At 52.8% G+C, this 20,527-nt stretch overlaps 1 protein-coding gene and 1 pseudogene across 3 annotated transcripts; one reads left to right on the top strand and one right to left on the bottom strand.

The window, feature by feature from the left end:
- Positions 1–7,564: 7,564 nt before the first annotated feature.
- On the bottom strand, positions 7,565–9,873 carry LOC138929965 (melanoma-associated antigen 10-like). Of its 3 annotated transcripts, XM_070289614.1 has the most exons (4): positions 9,826–9,873; positions 8,960–9,052; positions 8,739–8,870; positions 7,565–8,606 (listed from the first exon to the last, which is right to left on the bottom strand). In XM_070289614.1, the coding sequence occupies exon 4, from the start codon at positions 8,584–8,586 to the stop codon at positions 7,792–7,794; it is 795 nt and encodes a 264-aa protein (XP_070145715.1). In that variant the 5' UTR covers positions 8,587–8,606; positions 8,739–8,870; positions 8,960–9,052; positions 9,826–9,873; the 3' UTR covers positions 7,565–7,791. The 3 variants fall into 3 exon arrangements, 2 of the variants coding, with proteins under 2 accessions (XP_070145715.1, XP_070145714.1); XM_070289613.1 differs by lacking the exon at positions 8,739–8,870 and having other exon boundaries at positions 9,826–9,867; XR_011446074.1 differs by lacking the exon at positions 7,565–8,606 and having other exon boundaries at positions 8,636–8,870.
- Positions 9,874–12,566: 2,693 nt separating this feature from the next.
- On the top strand, positions 12,567–19,148 carry LOC138930762 (heat shock transcription factor, X-linked member 3-like; annotated as a pseudogene).
- Positions 19,149–20,527: the final 1,379 nt, after the last annotated feature.

The raw sequence follows: 20,527 nt of genomic DNA, 5'->3' as shown, positions 1-20,527 counted from the left end.
CTGTTAGTTTGCCTGTCTCTGTGTGTGTCTCTCAGTATGTGTGTCTCTCAGTGTGTTTTTCTCTCTCTCTCAGTGTGTGTCTCTCAGTGTGTCTCTCTCATTGTGAGTGTGTCAGGTTGTTAGTGTGTGTGTGTGCCTCTCCTTATGTGTATGTCTCTCAGTGTGTGTGTCCCTCTAAGACTGCATGACTCTTTGTGTCTGTGTGTGTGTGTCTCAGTGTGTTTTTGTCTCTCTCTCAGTGTGTGTGTTTCTCTCAGTGTGTGTGTGTGTGTCCGTGTTTTTGTTTTCTCTCTCTCTCTAAGGGTATGTCTCTCAGTTTGTATATGTCTCAGTGTGTGTCTCTATGTGTCTCTGGGTGTGTCTCAGTGTGTGTTACTCTGTCTCACTGTGTAGGTCTCTTTCAGTGTGCGTGTGTGTCTCTCTCTGTATGGGTATGACTCTCAGTATGTGTGTCTCTATGTCTCTCTGTGTGGGTCTCTCATGGAGTGTGACTGAGTTTGTATGTCTCTCTCAGTGTCTGTGTGTGTCTCTCACTGTGTGTTTCTCTCTTTCATTGTGGATGTCTGTCTTTCATGGTGTGTGTGTGTGTCTTTCTCAATGAGTGTGTGTTTCTGCATATTTTGTGTTCAATCTTACACAGTGTGTGTGTCTACTCTCATATAGTGTGTGTGTCTCTCTCAGTGTTTGTGCATCTCTCTCTCTGGGTGTGTGTCTCTGTGTGTGTCTCTCTCAGTGTGAGTGTGTCTGATTCTCAGTGTGTGTGTGTCAGTGTGCGTGTGTCTCTCTCTGTATCTGCTTGACTCTCAGTGTGTTTGTCTGTCTATTTTCTGTCACTATGTGTCTCTGTGTGTGTCTCTCAGTGTTTGTGACTCTATAATTATTTAGGTCTCTCTCTGTGTGTCTCTCAGTATGTGCGTCTCTCAGTGTGTGTTTCTCTTTCTCATTGTGGATGTCTCTCTCTCAGTGTGTATGTGTGTCTTTCTCTGTATCTGTATGTCTCTAAGTGTGTGTGTATTTGTGTGTGTGTTTGTGTGTGTTACTCTATGTGTCACTATGTGTGGCTCACAATGTTTGTGTCTCTGTCTCAGTGTGTATATTTCTCTCAGTGTGTGTGTTTCTCACAGTGTGTTTCTCCTTCTCAGTGTGGATGTCTCTCTCTCTCAGTGTGTGTGTCTCTGTATGTTGTGTGTTCACACTTTCAAAGTGAGTGTCTCTCCCTTGTGTGTCTTTTTCAGTGTGTGTGTGTTTGTCTTTCTCTCAGTGTGCATGGCTAACTCTCAGTGTGTGTGTGTCCCTTTCAGTGTGTCTGTCTCTGTGTGTGTGTCTCTGTGTGTCTTCCAATGTGTCTCTCTCTCCATGTGTGTGTTTCTGTCTCATTGTGTGTCTGCCTCAGTGCCGTGGATCTCTTTGGTAGTGTCTGTGTGTGTTTCTCAATGTGTGTGTCTCCCTCTCAGTGTGTGTCTGTATCTCTCTCAGTGTGTGAATGTGTATCTCGCTCTCTGTGGTTAAGTTTCTCTCCCTCAGTGTGTGTGTGTGTCTTGCTCTCAGGAGTGTGTGTCTCTTAGATCTCAACAAATATTTCACCATAGAAGATAAACAACAACAAAAAAAAAAGAAAGAAAAAAATCCAAGCTCATATACCCAGATATTAGAGGTTGGGGAATAGGGTGTGGGCAAATAAAGTGAAGATCAAAAGGTACAAACTTCCACCTATAATTTAGTTTTGGGGATGTAATGTACAACCAAAGTTGTGATAAAAATACTGTATTGCATATTTGAAAGCTGCTAAGTTCTTATACAATTAAAAGATGCTTTCTCCTTGGAAGGAAAGGTATGACCAACCTAGACAGCATATTGAAAACCAGAGACGTTACTTTGCCAACAAAGGTCCGTCTAGTCAAGTGTATGGTTGTTCCAGTGGTCCTGTATGGATGTGAGAGCTGCACTGTGAGGAAAGCTAAGTGCACAAGAATTGATGCTTTTGAACTGTGGTGTTGGAGAAGACTCTTGAGAGTCCCTTGGACTGCAAGGAGATCCAATAAGTCCATTCTAAAGGAGATCAGTCCTGGGTGTTCATTGGAAGGACTGATACTAAAGCTGAAACTCCAATACTTTGGCCACCTCATGCAAAGAGTTGATTCATTGGAAAAGTCTGATGCTGGGAGGAATTTTGGGGCAGGAGGAGAAGGGGACGACCGAGGATGAGATGGCTGGATGGCAACATGGACTTGATGGACGTGAGTCTGAGTGAACTCTGGGAGATGGTGATGGACAGGGAGGCCTGATGTGCTGTGATTCTTGGGGTCGTGGAAAGTCAGACACGACTGAACAACTGAACTGAACTGAAAGAAAAATAACTTTTAACAACATATGATAATGTGATAAATAAATTTATTGTGGTGATCAAAAAAAAAAAAAACAAAAACGAAGCAACATTTCCAGGGGTATGACAAAGTTATTCACAAAGGAAACTGACAGGAAGAGCTCCCAATGGCCAATCTGAGAACAATTTGAAAATGAAAATATATAAATTTGTATTGGAGTTTAACCCAAAGTGTAATATAAATACCATGAGTCCATACTGAGAAAAAATTAATGATTTCTTAATTACACAAACAAAGATAGGCAAATCTCCCACAGAGAAAAATTCCAGTTTATGCAGACACTCCCACTTCTAGAAAGTGGAGCATAACTCCCTACCCCTGAAGCATGGAGCATCCATCGTGACTTTCCTCCTAGGAGGACAGGATGGAAATGGGGCATAAAACAATCACTTTATCGCACAGACACCTGACAAGCACTACCTCAGCCAGATGATCAATGAGAGCATCATCAGTGATCAATTGTGCTGATAGAATATACACTTGATTTGATGTGATGAGAATGGGATTTTTATCAGTAATATTCCTCTGGCAAACTCGTAATCCAAGACGAGGCATGAGTACAATATCAGACAAATCCCAATCAAGGGACAGGGACATTGTACAAAACATCTACTGAGTACTCCTCAAAACTGTCAATATCATCCAAAACAAAGAAATGTTAAAGCGAAGGGGAACCCAAGGAGACATTACAACTAAATGTTAGGCTGGTTTCCTGGCCAAGATCCTGGAGTGGGTAAAACCTATAGAAATCTGAGTAAAGTATGGGCTTTAGTTGATAATAAATAATGCATCAATACTTCCTCATCAATACTTCTTCAATGATTCCTCAGTAATAAATGTATCATATTAATGTAAGATATTAGTAATAGGGGAAACTGGGTGAGGGCATATGAGAAGTCCACGATTTTCACAAATATTACTCAAATATTAAAGGGTTACAACAGAAAAGCTCCAATTAAAGTCTATTGACAGTTTCAAAATAATAATAATAAAAAAAGACAAGGAATCTTTGGGGAAAAGATGCTGAGTATGTTTAAAAAGGAAATAGAAAGGAAACCAAACGCAAGCACACAGAACCTATAAGTGTGAAACAACCCTTCCTAAATTATCTTTAGCTGTTCTTCTCCCTTAACATCCAACCCCATATAATATACTAACGGGGCCTCTTCCACCACAGAAACATCACTGGATCCACTTTTTTCTCAAGTCCCACAAACACTGCCCTGATCCAATCTCATGGATATTTTGCCTGGATATGGCAAGAGCCACCACCTGAGGCCAGGGGTAGACCTGGAACCCTGTTTTGCCCCAAATCCACTTTAAGACATCTGCCAGTGTTATTTGCCACAGAAGAAGTCTGGCAAGTTCCAGCAGGGGTCAGTGTCTTGCCAAAGATAAAAGAGTCCAGAGCAAACGTTCAGCTGTGCATACATGTGAGCCGTGCTCAGTCGCTCTGTCATATCTGACTCTTTGAGACCCCATAGACTGTAGTCCCCCGGGCTCCTCTGTCCGTGGGATTTCCCAGGCAAGAATACTTGAGTGGACTGCCATTTCCTCCTCCAGAGTACCTTCCCACCCAGGGATCAAACTCGCGTCTCCCACATTGTAGGCGGATTCTTTAACACTGAGTCTCCAGGGAAGCCATGAGGAAACACAGGGCCTTCTCAGAAGAGCAGAACATTCACTGAGACTCCTTAAGCCAGGGGAGGCCCCTGTCCAATCGCTGATGCCCTGGGCAAGATCAGCTTGGGAACAGGGTGGTGTGTTTCCACACAGAGGCTGCTGCAGAAGATGCTGGATCCTGGAAATGACCTCCAGATAAGTCGGTGGGGGCAGGGGGCAGTTTGGGTCTCCTAGCAGCCAAAGGCCTGAGGTTCTTATGTACCCAGAGCAAGAACACAACCACACCTAACAGTCATATCCAATAAGGGGCATGAGGAATACCCGTTATGAGAGCTGTCATGTATCCATCCTGGAGGGAAACCTGGGGCTGTGGTCCTGGCCTTGCCCCAGAGCACGGATGTCCTCATGGAGGCCGGGGTGGCAGCTCACCTGCAGCAGCATCTGCTCCCCCCTCCCTCTCCTGGCCAGTCCCGGGAAAGTCAGATGGGATCTCCAGGGGCTTGCTGCTTCCACCTCACTGGGGCAGCCAACCCTCTGTGCAGCCTGCACCCCTGGGATGCCAGATTCCTCTCCTCCCTGGTTCCTTTCCGAATCCCCACTGGAGTCTGTGGCCTCTGGCACCTAGGAGAGCATCCTGGGTATGATCCCTGCCATCTGCTAGAGCCTGTCCTCTGCTCAAACAGCCCGACTGGCTCCTAGCTGGCTCTGTGGATGGCTGACCAGACACCCCTCTGCCTCCCTTATTCAGGCTCAAAAGCCATGACCTAACAGTCACATTCAAAGACCCTGCGTTTACTCCAACAGGTGGGTTTCCACAGGGAATGGTCTGATACACCTCAGGATTATATAGATGTGCCCCGCACATCCACGGCAATCATTACTACTGACCCACCACGAGGAGACTCGCACAGGGGCTGCGTCAAGTCCTGCGGGCTCGAGCTGAAGCACCATGGAAGGGGATGCTGCTCTGGGACTTTCAGATAAAGATACACACGTGAGGTCATCAGGACCAGGGCCTAAGCTGTTCTCAGTGGGGATCCGGAGAGGGGGCCAGGCAGGACAAAACCCAAGGCCAGGTTCTGAGGGAGAGGGGGCACCGTGGGCAGCAGGGGTGGGAGGCCTCATGACTGGGGCCCATGAGGAGTATGCTCTCAACCCCAACAGGGAATTTTGGCAGCTGGCTCCTGTCCTCCTGATGGAGACTGAGCATGCCTCTCACCGGGGGTGGTGGCAGGCTGTGGGTGGGGGTGGGTGGAATTCCTGCAGCCAGCTCCCTGTGGGCCAGCCTCTCTCAAGGGTCAGAAGTGCAGGACTTTAGTCCCTAGGAGAGAAGCCTCACTCAGAGTTGTCTATGTCTGTGTGTTGTCCTGACTTGATGATTAACTCCCAGGCACCTGTGTCCCTTCAAAACAAATGGTCGTGACAAAAAATGCTTCTTTTCCAAATTCACTGGTCACGGGTCATCACATGACCCTTCCAAAGTGAAGAGGCCTGGCAGGGCCGTGTCCCCATGTGTGCAGGGAGAGAGAAAGACAAGAAGTAACTGAACATCTGCTGCTGCTGCTGCTGCTAAGTCGCTTCAGTCCTGTCTGACTCTGTGCGACCCCACAGACGGCAGCCCACCAGGCTCCTCCATCCTTGGGATCCTCCAGGCAAGAACACTGGAGTGGGTTGCCATTTCCTTCTCCAATGCATGAAAGTGAAAAGTGAAAGTGAAGTCGCTCAGTCATGTCCAACTCCTAGAGACCCCACGGACTGCAGCCTACCAGGCTCCTCCGTCCATGGGATTCCCTAGGCAAGAGTACTGGAGTGGGGTGCCATTGCCTTCTCTGACTGAACACCTGACATCTCTCCAATCCCACACTGCCTACCAGATGCTCAACAAATAGCAGCAGTTAGAACTTATAATGACAAAATCTCCTCTGTTTTGGGGAAGAGAGTCTGAGCAGGTCACATGGGTCTTGAAATTCTCAACCATTTCCAAGTGTCCACTGACTATGTGGCAGGTGCCATGTATGTAGCCAGAATCACATCTTCTGTTCCTGTTGTTCTCTGGCACTCAGCAGGGAGAGCTGCCCCTTCAGCCCCCTGCACCCGCCCACACACCGGACTGCAGTGACCTCACCACCTCCTGAGGCCGGAACTCGCTCCTGTCATTTGATGCCAGGCACAGCCTTAACCTGTTGAGTCTCTGCTGCCTCCACACTTCTGAACCCGCCTGAAGCCAGGGACGCTGGTGGATGTTGCATCTTTTTTTTTTTTTTAATATCACAGCAAAAGAGACACAGATGTATGGATGCTGCATCTTTTCTGGCTAGTACTTATTTCTTTTGTCATTTGGATCTCAGACTCTGAGTCTCAGATAAATAAAAAAAGCAGTCAAAATCGCTGCTCTGTGTGTTTTCCTCTTAGAGGTTATGTTATTCAACCTGGGTGTATGTGTGTGCTTGAGGGGTGTGGAGCAGTGTCTTTCCCAGCTGGGAATCAAAGTTCCCAGGATCCAGTCACCCGGCAGGATTTCTCCACTTAGCAGCTTCTCTTCACTCATTTCATCCCTCTGATAGCCAGAGCATGGGCACAAGTGACCAAAATTAACTCCAGATGACCAAATAAATGGTCATTTCAATATACTTGGTAATCTGCTTTCCCAGGACAGAGAGTAGAGGGCCAGCCCAGGGAATACTGGGCCATACTTCAAAGCAACATTTGCTCTTCTCCAGGATTCTGAGCAGATGGTGGGGCAGTGGTAGAAAACACCTCCTTTGCCCCTGTGGTCAACAGCAATGCAACAACAGTCAGGACCCCTTCCTTCCTGCCCAAGAAAGAGATCTCTCTGTGTTTTATCCAAGATGCAAAAGGATACCTCACAGCAATGATCTGTTTCAGACTTTCCTGTCACCCCCAAGACACACTGTCTGCAAGTCTAAAGGATGCCACCATGCAGCCTCTTCACAATCACCTCCCACAGAAGGAACCCAGCTTCCCAAAGCCCCAGAACGCCCTGGCTCAGACATTGACATTGCAGCGTTCCTCTAGGAGCCCGAGAGCCTCGCCCTGTGTTGCCTGGTTTAGTGTGACTAGGGGACTTATCTCCACCTTCTTCGTGTGACTATGGCTCCTAGATCATCGCTCAAGGTGTGTGTGTGGGGGGGTGTCCGGCTTCTCCCAGTGTCCCCACTGCTAACCCAGCCTTTCATGGAGCAGTGGCTCCATAAAGGTCTTTGGAATACACGAGCCGGTGAGCAGGGGGCTCAATTCATTATCCGCTAATTCCTTAAATAACCCAGGCAAATCCAAATGAACAAGACATTATTTAGTTTTTGAAAATGACACACGAGAAGGACAGAACCATGAATTCACTACAATTGCTTTTATCATCTCTTCCATCATCAATATTACTGGCAAGTAAGCTCACTTTTCCAAAACAGTTCTAATTCCAATTCCATTGCATCCTGTTCAGGACCACAATATAGCATGGAAGACTCTCCAATCTCTTTTACAAAACAGCAAAACTCTTGCTCACAAACTGGGTAAGCGCAAATGCACTGTGATCAGCATCATTCACAAAGCTAAGACACTGAAGTTTATTTAGCATTCTATGAAAACAATCAAAGTTTGAAAATTTTCTAAGGAGAACTGGTGAACCTCCATGTCATCATACAGAAAACAAATGCAATGAAGCTATACACTGGTTCCCCAAACTGCCCCAGGCCCTCACTTCTGAGAAGGCTGACCGCTCCCTCTTCAATCTCAGAGCGAAGGGTCACCTGGATGCTGCTCTGGCTCAGTCTGCCTCATCGTCCTCCCTTGCAGCCTCTGCAGACTGCAGTGGGAAGGCCCTCAAAGCCCTTTGTTTGACCCTGAGCAGAAATGCCATGATTTCCCACTTGCTGGTCTCCGCATAAGCCCGGGGACCCCACAGGAACTCATAGCGAGCAGGGTGGCTGTAAGGCACCTGCCGGTACTCCAGGTACCCCTCCTGCACCCACACGTGGGTCAGAAGCGTCCTGGGCTCCCCAAAGATGCAGTGCACACTCCCAGCATACACACGCAATCTGCTGAGTGCTCCCCAGACCTTCTCCTCAGGGGCTCGGTCTCCATTGCGCATGATCAGGTTGAGGACCAGCACCAGGAGGCCGGCCTTGGGGATGCTCTGCCCACTGCTCAGCATTGCGTTGCAGCTGAGGCCCAGGATGGAGACCATGATGTAGATGTGCTCCCTGGGGTCCACCTCCTTCACTTCCACGCCAAAGACCAGCTGCAGGCACTGCGAGGCTTGGCTGAAGACCACTGGGAAGTACTCCTGGTTATCCCTGAGGACCTTATTCAGCATTTCCGCCTGGGAGGTTGGCTCCTTGGCTCGATACTTGAGGAGCAGGAACTTCATTAGGCTAGCTATCATCTCATTCAGCGCTTGGTGGGGCAAGGACTCCCCACCGCCTAAGGAGGACACTGTGGGGGAGGAGGCCGAGGCAGATGCAGCCACCCCTGCCTCAGCCCCCAAGAGCTGCGCATTCACCGGGCCCTGGGCCTCGCCAGGGTCCTGAAAATCTTCCTCGGGCTTGCTCAGCTCACTCATCTCGACCACGAGCGTGATGCCTGGGATCAAACCACAGACAGGAGTCAGCCAGGGTGACAGATGGGGACCACGGGCCAGGCTGGGGGAGAGAGGGGCTGTGAATGGCCTCAGCTGAGCACCACACCCTGGGCGGACTGACACAGGCAACTTACAGGTCTCCTCTTGAGGGGTGCTCTCACACCTCACAGGGGCAAGCCTCCGGGGCAGCCAGTCCCCTGGCTACCGGAAGGAGGAAGTGAGGTGGCTCCGCAGGGTACAGTCAGCACAGTCCAAGATTTCCGAGGCTGACAAGGTGGGGGATTAGGCCCTTGGGTGGTCCCTTCTGTTCTGGGCTTGGGGAGCCCCCGGTGCACATTCAGGGTACCCTCCTTACCTTGACTCTGGGTACTGCCTGCACCTTCTCTGCCCTCTGACCTCAGGGCACGAGCCTCAGTCCTCTGCCTTCCCCTCCTGGTTCCTGCAGCTCCTGTGAGAAAAAGGGAGGGGGCAGCTCGGGGGTATCCTGTGGCACAGCCCTGAGCCTTCTGTGACAGTACGAGGGGAGGACTCTGTGAGGTCCCCCCAGTTGTGTGGTGGGAGGTCCCCTCAGGGCTCCCTTGTAGTGCTCACCTTGCCCCTGGCACCACCTGTTCCCTCCCCTCTGGGGGCCTGCATGGAAATTCAGAACCAGATCCCAGCCTCAACAGAAAGCCCTGAGGGGCTCCACATGCTGCCCAACCTGCCCAGGGCTTCCTGTGATTCCTAGGCTGGGGACATGCTCGGTCCTCAGCTCCTCCTCACGTCCTGCCTGGCCTCCCAGCACTGACCACAGGGGCGGGGGTCTGCTTAGTCCTCCCTCGGGTTTGGGGAGTTCAGCCTCTGCCGACCTGAAGCCTCTGGCCTCCGCCCAAATAAACCTCACCTCCCGGGGTCCCTAAGCCAGAAGTCAAGAAACTGCTCACCCCACTCTAGGGCCTCCAAGAGTCCCCACAAGGGCTAGGATCCCTGCCTCCCTGTTGGGGTCTTTCCGCTTCAGTCCACCCTCGCATGCAGCCTGGCCCTCAGGCAGGACCGGAGATTGTCCCGTCCGCCATTTTGAGACCCTGCCACTTTCACAAGATCCCCAGTCTCTCTCAGACCAGCATGTAAGAAAAGCAGACAGACAGAATGTGCTCCCAGGGCCGACTACAGGGGCGGGGATCTGTGGGGTTCCGTCGCTCCTCATGCAGGGTCCCCTCAGTCCTCCTTCAGGCACCTCACCTGCCTCCGGCCGGGACCTGGGATTCTCGCCTCGCCCCAGCTGAAGCCCCGCCCCTTATACCAGGGCCCCAGTCTCTCCAAGACCCGGATGTCAGGAAGTCAGACCATGCCTGCTGCGCTCATCCGACCCCCACAGTTGCCCTGGATTGACGGCTGAGATGAGCTTCTCTGAGGTACCCTCTGATTAGGGTTCAGGGTCCTCTAGTTCCTCCTCAGGGTCCTCAACTTGACATCCCACCGGACCTGGGAATTGGACCACCTAAGGCCCCGCCCCATATGCAAGGTCCCCAGTCTGAGATCCCGACCGACTCAGGAAGTCAGCCCCCCTACCATGTCTCCAGTCTGAGATCTGGATATGAGGAAGTGAAGCCACCCACGTTGGGCTCATCCTACCCCAGGGCCGCCAAGGACCAACAGCAGCTACAGGCTTCTCTGAGGTCTCCTCTGATTGGGGTCCAGAGTCCGCTCAGTCCTCCCTCAGGGTCCTCAACTTGAAACTCTGGACGAGCTGGGCTTCTTCCCTCTGCTCACCCGAGGCCACGCCCCCTTTCCCAGGTCCCCAGTTTCTCTGAGACCTGGATGTCAGGAAATGCAGCATGTGCTCATCCACCCTCTGTGTTCCCTGAGCCTTGATGTGAGGGTCCCGCCTCGGGTCAACACTAGGGGTATCCCTGGACCTGCCAGGGCTCAAGATGAGGTCCCTGAGGGATGATAAAAGGTAACCCCACTGATCCCTGCCCCTGCTGTCAGCCCTGGGCCACCCTGGTGGTAGGATGAGCACTTGGCAGCCTGTTCTGACTTCCGCATCTGCATCTCAGAGACATTAGGCAACTGTTAGAAGGGGCAGGGCCTCAGATGGGAAGAGGGGGAGATCTTAGTTCTTTTGAGGGTCAAGGTGAAGACACTAAGGGAGGACTGAGAGGACGCTGGACCCCAGAGCAGAGTGGGGTCTGGGAGGACATAGGGCAGATGAACCATGGTGCATTTCCTGACATCCGGGTGTCAGAGAGACTGGGGACCTGACATAATGGATGGGGCACGAGTGGGGAGAGGAGAGAATCGAAAGCCCTTACACAGAGACAAGTTGAGGTCCCTGAGGGATGACTGAAGGGACCCCAAGTGAAGACTCTAGGGACCCCAAGGTAAGACTGATGGAACCCCACAGATCTCAGCCCCTGTTATCGGCCCTGGGAGCCCTTGGGGTGAGAAGAGCACACTAGGTCTGTCCTCTCTTCCTGAGTTCCGGGTCTGTGAGTGTGGGGACCAGATGTGAGGAGCAGGGACCTCTTCCCACCTTTCCTAGTGGGGAGACGCCAGAGCCTAGGTCCTACCGGAAGTCAAGGTGAACACCCTGAGTGAGGACTGAGGGTAGTCAGATCTCAGACCAGAGGGAACCTTGGTAGTCCCCAGGCAGGACAACTTCATGCCGCATTGCCTGACATCCCTGTCAGAGAGACGGGTGAAAGCAGCAGAGCCTCCCGATTACAGACAGGACACTTGTAGATCTTGCCTGGAGTACAGGCTCCATGCGAGGAGGGACCACGAGACAGTTAGACCCCAACAGGGAGGGACTTGGCCCTTGCAGGAGGGTCTTGGAGGGCCCAGAGCAGGGTGGTGAGCAGGGTGAGGAGCTTCTTGACATCTGGCCTAGGGACCTCGTGAGGTGAGGTTTTTCAGGTGGAGTGCGGATGTTTTCAGGTTAGTAGAGGCTGGACACACCAATCCCGATGGAGGACTAAGCAGACCCCTGCCTCTGTGGTCAGTGCTGGGAGGCCAGGCAGGACGTGAAGAGGAGTTGAGGACCGAGAATCTCCCCAGCCTAGGACCCGTGGGATTCCCTGGGCAGGTGTGGCCTCTTGTGGGGCCCCTCAGCACTTTTTGTTCAGGCTAGGGTCTTGTTCTGAGTTTCCTTGCAGGTCCCCAGAGGGTAGGGATCAGGTTGTACCAGGGGAAAGGTGAGCACTGCAAGGGAGCCCTGAGGGGACCTCCCGCCACACAAAACTGAGGGACCTCACAGAGTCCACCCCTCGTACTGTCACAGAAGGCTGAGGGCTGTGCCACAGGATACCCCCGAGCTGCGTCCTCCCTTTCTCTCACAGGAGCTGCAGGAACCAGGAGGCGAAAGCAGAGGTCTGAGGCCCATGTCCTGAGGTCAGAGAGCAGAGGTGGTCCAGGCAGTACCCGGAGTCAAGGTGAGGAGGGTGCCCTGAGTGTACACCAGGGGCTCCCCATCCCAGAACAGAGGGGACCCCACATGGGCCTAGGCCCACCACCTTGTCAGCCTCGGAAGTCTTGGACTGTGCTGACTGCACCCTGGGGAGACACCTCACTTCCTTCTTCAGGTAGCCAGGGGACTGGATGCCCCGGAGGCTTGCGCTTGTGAAGTCTGAGAACACCTTTCAAGAGGAGATGCATAAGTGGCCTGTGGCCGCCCAGGGTGTGGTTTTCAGCTGAGGCTGTTCACAGCCCCTCTCTCCACCATCCAGGCCTGTGGTCCCCACATGTCCCCATCTGCCCCCCGCCCGCCTCCGCCGCCTCCCTCCTGCCTCAGGCTGTGGTTTGATCCCAGGCATCGCGCTCATGGTCGACATGAGTGAGCTGAGCAAGCTCGAGGAAGAACTTAGGACCCAGGCCCAGGGCCCATTGGAGGCGCAGCTCTTGGGGCCTGAGGCAGGGGAGACTGCAATTGCCACCCCCCCCGCCCCCAGTCTCTGGCCTTGCCCCCGGTAGCTCTGAATGAGATGCTGGCTAACCTGATTAAGTTCCTGCTGCTCATGCATCCGGCCAAGGAGCTGACCTCCCAGGTGGAAATGCTAAAGAAGGTCCTCAGGGATTACCAGGAACACTTTCTGGTGGTCTTCAGCCAAGCCTCACAGTGCCTGCAGCTGGTCTGTGGTGTGGAGGTGAAGGAGATGGAACCCAGGGAACACATATACATCATGGTCCCCACCGTGGGCCTCACCTATGATACGATGCTGAACAGTGGGCAGGGCCTGTTGGGGAAACTGGTGTATAGCATCTTTGGGTTCTTGTTCTCTATGATGACATGGAGATTCATCTGTTTTCCTTAGAGAACGTTCAAACTTTGATTGTTTTCTTTTTTTTTTTCATGATTGTTTTCATAGAAGGCTAAATAAACTTCAGTGTCTTACCTTAGTGAATGATGTTGATCACAGTGTGTTTGAACTTACCCAGTTCAAGAACAAGAGCTTCGCTGTTTTGTAAAAGAGATTGGAGACTCTTCCATTGTGTTTTGTGGTCCCGAACAGGATGCAATGGAATTGGAATTAGAACTGTTTTGGAAAAGTGAGCTTACTTAGCAGTAATATTGATGGGGGAAGAATTAGATGATAAAAGTAATTGTAGTGAATTCATGGTTCTGTCCTTCTTGTGTGTCATTTTCAAAAACTAAATTATCTCTGTTTATTTGGATTTGCCTGGGTCATTTTAAGAAGTAGCAGATAATGAATTGAGCCCCCTGCTCACTGGCTCGTGTATTCCGAAGACCTTTTTGGAGCCTCTGCTCTGTGAAATGCTGTGTTAGCAGTGGGGACACTAGGAGAAGCAGGACACCCCCACACCTAGAGCGACGGTCTAGGAGCTGCAGTCACATGAGGAAGGTGGAAAGACATCCCATAGTCGCAATGAACAGTGCAACACAGGGCAGGGTGGTGGGGTTACAGGAGGAGTGTTGGAGTGTCAGTGCCTGAGCCAGGGTGGTTTGGGGCTTGGGAAAGCTGGGTTCTTTCTCTGGGAGGTGACTGTGTTGAGGCTGGGTGGTGGCAGCCCTCAGACTTGCAGACAGTGTGTCTTGAGGGTGACGGGAAATTCTGAAGTGGATCGTTGCTGTGAGGTGTCCTTTTGCATCTTGGATAAAGCCCAGAGAGATCTCTTTCTTGGGCAGGAAGGAAGGGGCCCTGGCTCTCGTCACATTGCTCTTGATCACAGGGGCAAATGAGGTGTTTTCACACCCCATGCTGCTGCTACTGCTGCTAAGTAGCTTCAGTCGTGTCTGACTCTGTGCAACCCCATAGACAGCAGCCCACCAGGCTCCCCCGTCCCTGGGATTCTCCAGGCAAGAACACTGGAGTGGGTTGCCATTTCCTTCTCCAGTGGGTGAAAGTGAAAAGTGAAAGTGAAGTCGCTCAGTCGTATCCGACTCTTAGTGACCCCATGGACTGCAGCCTGCCAGGCTCCTCCATCCATGGGATTTTCCAGGCAAGAGTACTGGAGTGGGGTGCCATTGCCTTTTCCATCATACCCCATATCTGCTAGGAATTCTGCAGAACTTGGTCACACTCCCTTGAAGTGGTGCCCAAGAAATCCATGAAACTACTCTCTTTTTCCTGGACCAGGGGATCCAGATCATAAAGTGTTAATTAGCTTTGAATTATCTTGATTGTATTTGGCCATCATAATCAATGAATCGACCTCTGTTGGGGCTGCAATGAAGGAAAATAACGGTTTGGATGGAAGACCGGCTGAGGCAGAGGCAAAGACTGGTTCTTGCTTCTATTTCCTATAGCAGCTTGGGTCCTGCTGGAACAATCCTTCACACCCAAGTTTAACAGGTCCTCTAACTGGAAGTGGGGCTTAACAGGTAGCTAAAATGATGAAGAATCTGCTTGCACTGTGGGAGACCTGGGTTCGATTGCTGGGTCAGGAAGATTGCCTAGAGAAGGGCATGGCAACCCACTCCAGTATTCCTGCCTGGAGAATTCCATGGACAGAGGAGACTGGCAGGCTACAGTCCACGGAATTGCAAAGAGTCAGACATGACTGAGTGACAAACACTATAGTCCACTATGGTCTAAGTAGGAAAGTTTCTTAGTTTTATTTATGAAACGTCCAGTTTGGCTGATTAGCTATTCCACATCCTCTTGAGGGTCATATTCTCTGACATGCCTGGACCACAAAGCAGCCAACCCCATCCCACAGTGGAGAGTGGAGGAGTGTCTGGGGGCAACAATGTGCGAGATTCCTGTCGTGTCATCACAGTGCCAACGGCCGCCAGGCCCTGCGAGCTCTGTACTGTCCCTCAGGCCCATCCTGCAACCCAGCATAAGGGGCTCCTCACACCTGCTCACATCCCAGATGAAGAACTCAGGCCACGGGGCTTGGGCTTCTTCCCAAGACCACCTGCTAGTGAGGGCCAGGGTGGGCTTAGAGCCCTGGTCTCAATTCCTCTGGAGCCCCTGCCCTCCCCGCCCAGCCCAGGCTGTGCCCCATCCTTCTGACACCTCACACCTTCCTCTTAGTGCTACACGATGTCTCTAAGGCGACAAAAAGCAGGCTGGCAGAAGGAAGGGGACAAGGCGAATCAGAAGCACTGTGGGCTGCTCTGTGCTTTGCTGAGAACTGACTCTGTCTGGGGCCGGTGTCTCTGTGCAGTCCCAGCACCTCCCGAGTGAGGGCAGCGCCCTGTCCTTGCTGCTGCCATGGGGCCTCCTGCCCAAGTGAATGTGCCAGGCTGACCAGCTTCTCACTGAGCAGGAGGGAGGAGGGCCTGACTGTATGGTCCCAGTACCCACTGGGATAAGGCTCCTATAGGAGCCTCCTCTGATATGGGAGGGAAGGTAACACAGGCAGACCCCCGAGGCTCCAGGTCTCTCCAGCTGCAGTGAGGGAGGGGAGCAGCTGCAGGGCCTCTGCTCTGGGGACACCAGGGTGGGGATGCCAAGTGCAGGGGCAGGAGAGCTAGGCTGAGAAGGGCAGGCCTTTGACATCATGAGAGCTTGGTGTGTGCACAATACATGTGTCCCGAGCACCAGCTGACGAAGACTCCTCAGTGCCACGTGAACCCACTGCCAGGCCCCAGGTGGTGCCTGGAGGATGGGGACCAGAAAACGCAGCTCCCTCAGGATCCAGGGGGTGAGGCGGGGCCCCGAGTGGGGTTGGGTGGAGGCAGGAAAGGCCACCCAGCCAAGCTGCCCACAGATACCAGTCTCCCGTCCCCTTCAGAGGAGCCACCAGGGTCATGTTCCAGTCAGATGAACCGACCTGAAGGAATGCCTTGTCAGCCTGTTTAGGAGTGCAAAGGCAAGGGAGCAAGCCCAAGTCGAGGCCTGCAAGCTCCATTCTGGCCATCAGTCCTCAGGCCAAGATTCCCTGGGAGAGCCTCTTCCACAGCCTCTTAGCTCTCCCCTTGCACACAGCAGGCTGTGCCCCTCACACAGGGCAAATGACCCTGCTGAGTGGCAGAACTAGGGGGACACCATCTCTAGGGGGACAGTGCCCTAGGGTCCTCACACGTGGGCCTTTCCAAGGTGCTGGTCTGTCCCCTACATGGGATTTTGAAGAACAGTGGCCCGCAAAGGTCAGAGAACACACATCTCCAAACCCACTGCCCTATCGTCCATGTGCCGTGCAGACAGGTGACTCTCACTTGGGTTTCATCCAGTCCCACACCCAGACTCTCATCCATTTTCAAATACAGGTAGGCGGGGGCATCCTTTGGTCACATCTAGTTCAACAACTGAGAACTCTCCCTGGGGGTGAGTGTGTATAAAGGAGACTCCTTGAAAAGTACCTAACCTGTGAGCCAACAAAATCATTCAATGTACCAGCCATCTGGGTAAGGGAGAACAGGTCCACAGTGGTGGTGGGGGCAGGGGCAGGGGCAGGGGCAGGGGTGGAGGAGATCAGAGCTGGCCTCGGAGAGGACCACTGAAATGCTTGTTTTCAACAGAACAATCTGTACCTTGAGCCCCTAGTCAAGTCCTTCAAAGGGCAAGTACCCATGGGACATGCAAGTTGGACATGGGAGGCCAGGACTAGGGATAGCAGAAGTCAAACCACCCCAGTTACGAAAGGAAACAGGATTTCGAGTCAGCCTCCAGGGAGTCTAAATCCAAGTCTGAGACTCTGGGAAGGGGGCAGGGAAAGCACACACCCAGGTGTTCCCAAGGTGAGCCATGAGAGCAGTCTTTATAGGAAGAAATGGAAACTGAAGGCAACAACCTGTAATGTTCAGTGGGATGACGTCTGCGGGTGGGCAGAACTCAGGAGGCTGCGAGTTCAGCAGAGCACCTGGCTGTGCCCTCTTACACGGCATCGTGTGGAGTCTGTGTCTCGTGTGGAGTCCGTGTCCATGTCTCCTTATTCTCCACAGTCAAGTGGAACGTGAGGTCGCTCCCACTGTGCTCAAGCACAGCCCTATTCTGGGGAAGGCTTGACCTGGGGCGTGCTGGGGACAGGACAACAGGACTCTGACTTTGGGGCCATCTGAGCAGGACCTACCTACCAGCAGCACCAGCTGGAAGAGACCAAAGCCAGAAGAGGGGCAAGGAGACCGGGATGGGGGTTGGGGGTTGGGGTGGGACCAACAACTCAGCTAGGCCATCCAGCCCTCTACAGACCCGGTCTTCTGGGAGGAACAGTTGCCAGGAGCCCATCTGACCCCTGGGGTCTCTCTTGGTGGAAGCTGAGCCAGGACTCACCAGGGCCTGGCCCTTTAGCAGAAGCCAGCCACAGGCCTGCCCATTGCTAAGGAGGGAGGTGGGGCCAGGGGCACGTTTGTCAACCTATCCAGGACCTGGCCCCCTGAAACAAGGTGCCTGGCAGCAGATGAGAGCTTTTGCAGGCAACCTGAAGCCTGTTTTTCTGTACTTTCAGACAAGAAACAAGCTGGGGATCCCATCCCTGTCTACATCCCCCCTCCCCCACACTGGGTGCAGGGCTGCCTCACCACATCAGCTCTGTGACATCATGAAACAATTAAGGGAGCTGACCACTTAATTGGCTGCCAGATTCTAGAACCTCCAGAGAGTATTTTTGGGCTCCCCCCAACCCTGAGGCCCTTCTGCCTTGAGCGTTCACTGCTTGGATAGAGAATGCTCCTGAGCTAGAGTGGCTCCATGGCTAGTCGGAGTTCCAACGAGGCACACAGCCCCGCTGGCCCCATCAACTGATGGGAAGCCCACAGCAGGAGACACCCCCCCATTCTTTCCCAATGCAAATGTGTATTCAGGGGAGGTTTTGGCAAAGCAGGGTGACCAACCCGAGAGCCTAGATCTGGGCTCCCAAGACAACCTGCCCCCCCACAGGGCCCAAACCCAGAAACAGCCAACAAGGAAGAGAACAACACCGTCCTCAGGCTGTCCTTTCCCAGGAAGCTCTGGATGATCGTGGAGGATGCGGCCTTTACCTCTGTGCACTGGAACAACAAGGCAGACACAGTGGTCATCAAGGCAGATCTCTTCCAGACAGAGGGCCTCCAGGGCAGAGGTGTGGACAGGATCTTTGAGACAGACAGCATCCAGAGTTTTATCTGTGAACTGAACCTGTATGAGTTCAGTAAAATCCATCCTTCGGGTAGCTCTGTGGGGAAAAAGAGGATGATGGTAAGGAAGAAAGCCCTTCCAGGGAGACTAGACTAGATGACCCGAGTGCGGGACGGCTTTCGTTTCCCAGGAGAACTGTTTTCTCATGAGAGGGTGGTTAAGGAAAGAGAAGAAAGCAGGGCCTTTCGTGTTCCACAAATCCCCTTAGACAGGATCCACATGGGTGACTCCAGATCCTGAGAGGCCACTTGATGTCAGGGACCGCCAGCAACACCTCAAGCGAGGCCAACCCCAGGGGAGCTCTAGGGAGAACACTTGCTAGGGCCTCAACCTGCCAGGAATGAAAAGACCTTATCTCCCTCCTTAGGGAAGGCCAGGACTGTGGTGGGGAGGAGGGCAGCGAGGAATGGCTATTCTCCTCCACAATGGCTAAAGTAATCCATGTCCTTTCAGATCTATCACAGCTCCAACTTTCAGAGAGACAAGCCTCTCTTCCTGCAGAACATCCAGACAAAAGGCAACCCCATAACAACTGCTCAGCCCGCCACTGGCACAACAATGACTCCAAAGAGAAAGAAGTGAGCGTTGATGACCAGACACTCTCCTTGATTCCATCACAACGAGTCCACCCAAGAGGCTGACAAGAAGGCCCAGAAGGGAGCCCCAGCTGCTCACAGAACCCACGGCCGGCACTCTTTTGTGTTCTGTGGCCTCTGGTTTATGGGCAGTGTAGCCGTGCAGGCCGGGGCAAACCATCTTCCCAGAGAACAGGGCAGCCCCAGTGGAGAGGGTACGTCCAGCAATGCCACATCTGTACCCCCGGCTACTGCTGGATAGGACACCACAGGGGAACTGTCCGAGAGCCTCCCAGAGTACCCAGGTTATGGTTCAGTGATGATTATGTGCAGCATCTATTATTCCATCGTGAAGGCGGCCATTTCAGTTGTGACCCCAATCGAGGCCCCTGAGGTGGAAGAGCAGGAGTCCTCAGATTACAAGTGTGCCCTCTGTGAGCAGTTCGAGAACAACCCCAGTCCCTGAGCTGCCAGGTCCCCAGGGACACTCAAAAGCACTCTCTTGTAATCAAAAATCTAATTCTGGCTCCAATAAAGTAAAGCAAAACTTCACTGGAGTAAATAAAGAATTGAACAAGAACTTTGAGTCTGTGTTCTTTATCTGTCCATGCTATTCAGACATGGCACTGGAGGGGCCACATGAGGCTGGAAGCCCACACCCCAGGAAAGCTTCAGTCCAGTCCTCATGGTCCATTTTCATCTGAAGCAGCAGCATTTCACACGCTCGGCCAAGGGTCTGACCCACAAGCTGAGCGCTGAGGCGAACCCAGGACGGACTGGTCCCTGTGCCTTGCCTGCCACTCAGCAGACAGCCCAGCCAGGCTCCTGACCTTGGGGGTGTCACCTTCCATGAGTCACGCACCCTGAAGCAGAAGGGGCTGCTCCTGGGTCCCCCGATGATGCCATAGGTTTCTGATCAGTAGCTGAGAGTCTCCAGCTCCCAATCCAGGGGCCTCCTCAAGAGGTGGGGGTGACCCCACCGGCTAAAGGCCTTGCAAACACATGACCCCAAACCCAAAGACAAGTACGAGGTTTCCACAAGGTGAACACTAGCCCTTGTTGTTCTGAGCTCACAGCTGTATTTAAGAGCCTGTCTTTGGACGTGGAATAGCCAGGCACTGCGTCCAACACACACACTTTGTGAGCCAAGGGACACTTTCCAGCAGGGCAAGGGTCACCTGCAAGGACAAACCACAGCCTGTTTCTGGGCCTGCGGGCCTGTCCAGGTGCTGGAGGCCTTGCCGGCTACTGATGCTCAGCCCAGCCCCTGGCCCTCCCCCATCACCCGCTGGACACTGTTCCAACATTGGGGAATTTGGACCAGAACATAGAGGGAAAAGCACTAACCGGTTTCTTAACAACACATTCACAACCACCTACACTGAGCAGGGCCGAAATGAGTGGAGATGCCACTTTTTCATAAAGGTCAAAGTCCCAGAGACTCTCACTGAGTCCAGAGCAGCAACACACAGTGGGAGTCTTGGGCCCGGCCCTGCACCAAGTGGGCAGCCCACCGCTAGGCGGGGCCAATTCAGACTGAACTAGGAGAGCATGTCCAGGGCACGGCAGCGACGGGACAGTGTCACCATGAGAGACTGGTCTCTCAGTCACCTTCCACTTGAGAGCCTAGTCTGGACAGGCCTTCTGCCCAAAGGGGATCAGGTGCTTGAAGATGTCCACCTGGAAGATGGCCTTCCTGGCCGTCCCCGGGGCAGGCTGCAGCAGCCAGTGGGGGTTGGCGAGTGCAGTCAGTACGTCTGTTGCAGGTCAGGCAGCAGGGCTTGATTCTCCAGCTCCTCCACCTCGTCTGGACCTAGGTTTTCTGGGCACAGCAAAGTGACCCCA

This window comes from Ovis canadensis, chromosome X (assembly GCF_042477335.2).
Source record: "Ovis canadensis isolate MfBH-ARS-UI-01 breed Bighorn chromosome X, ARS-UI_OviCan_v2, whole genome shotgun sequence".
Lineage (NCBI taxonomy): Eukaryota > Metazoa > Chordata > Mammalia > Artiodactyla > Bovidae > Ovis > Ovis canadensis.
This window is presented reverse-complemented; position numbering and strand designations above follow the sequence as displayed.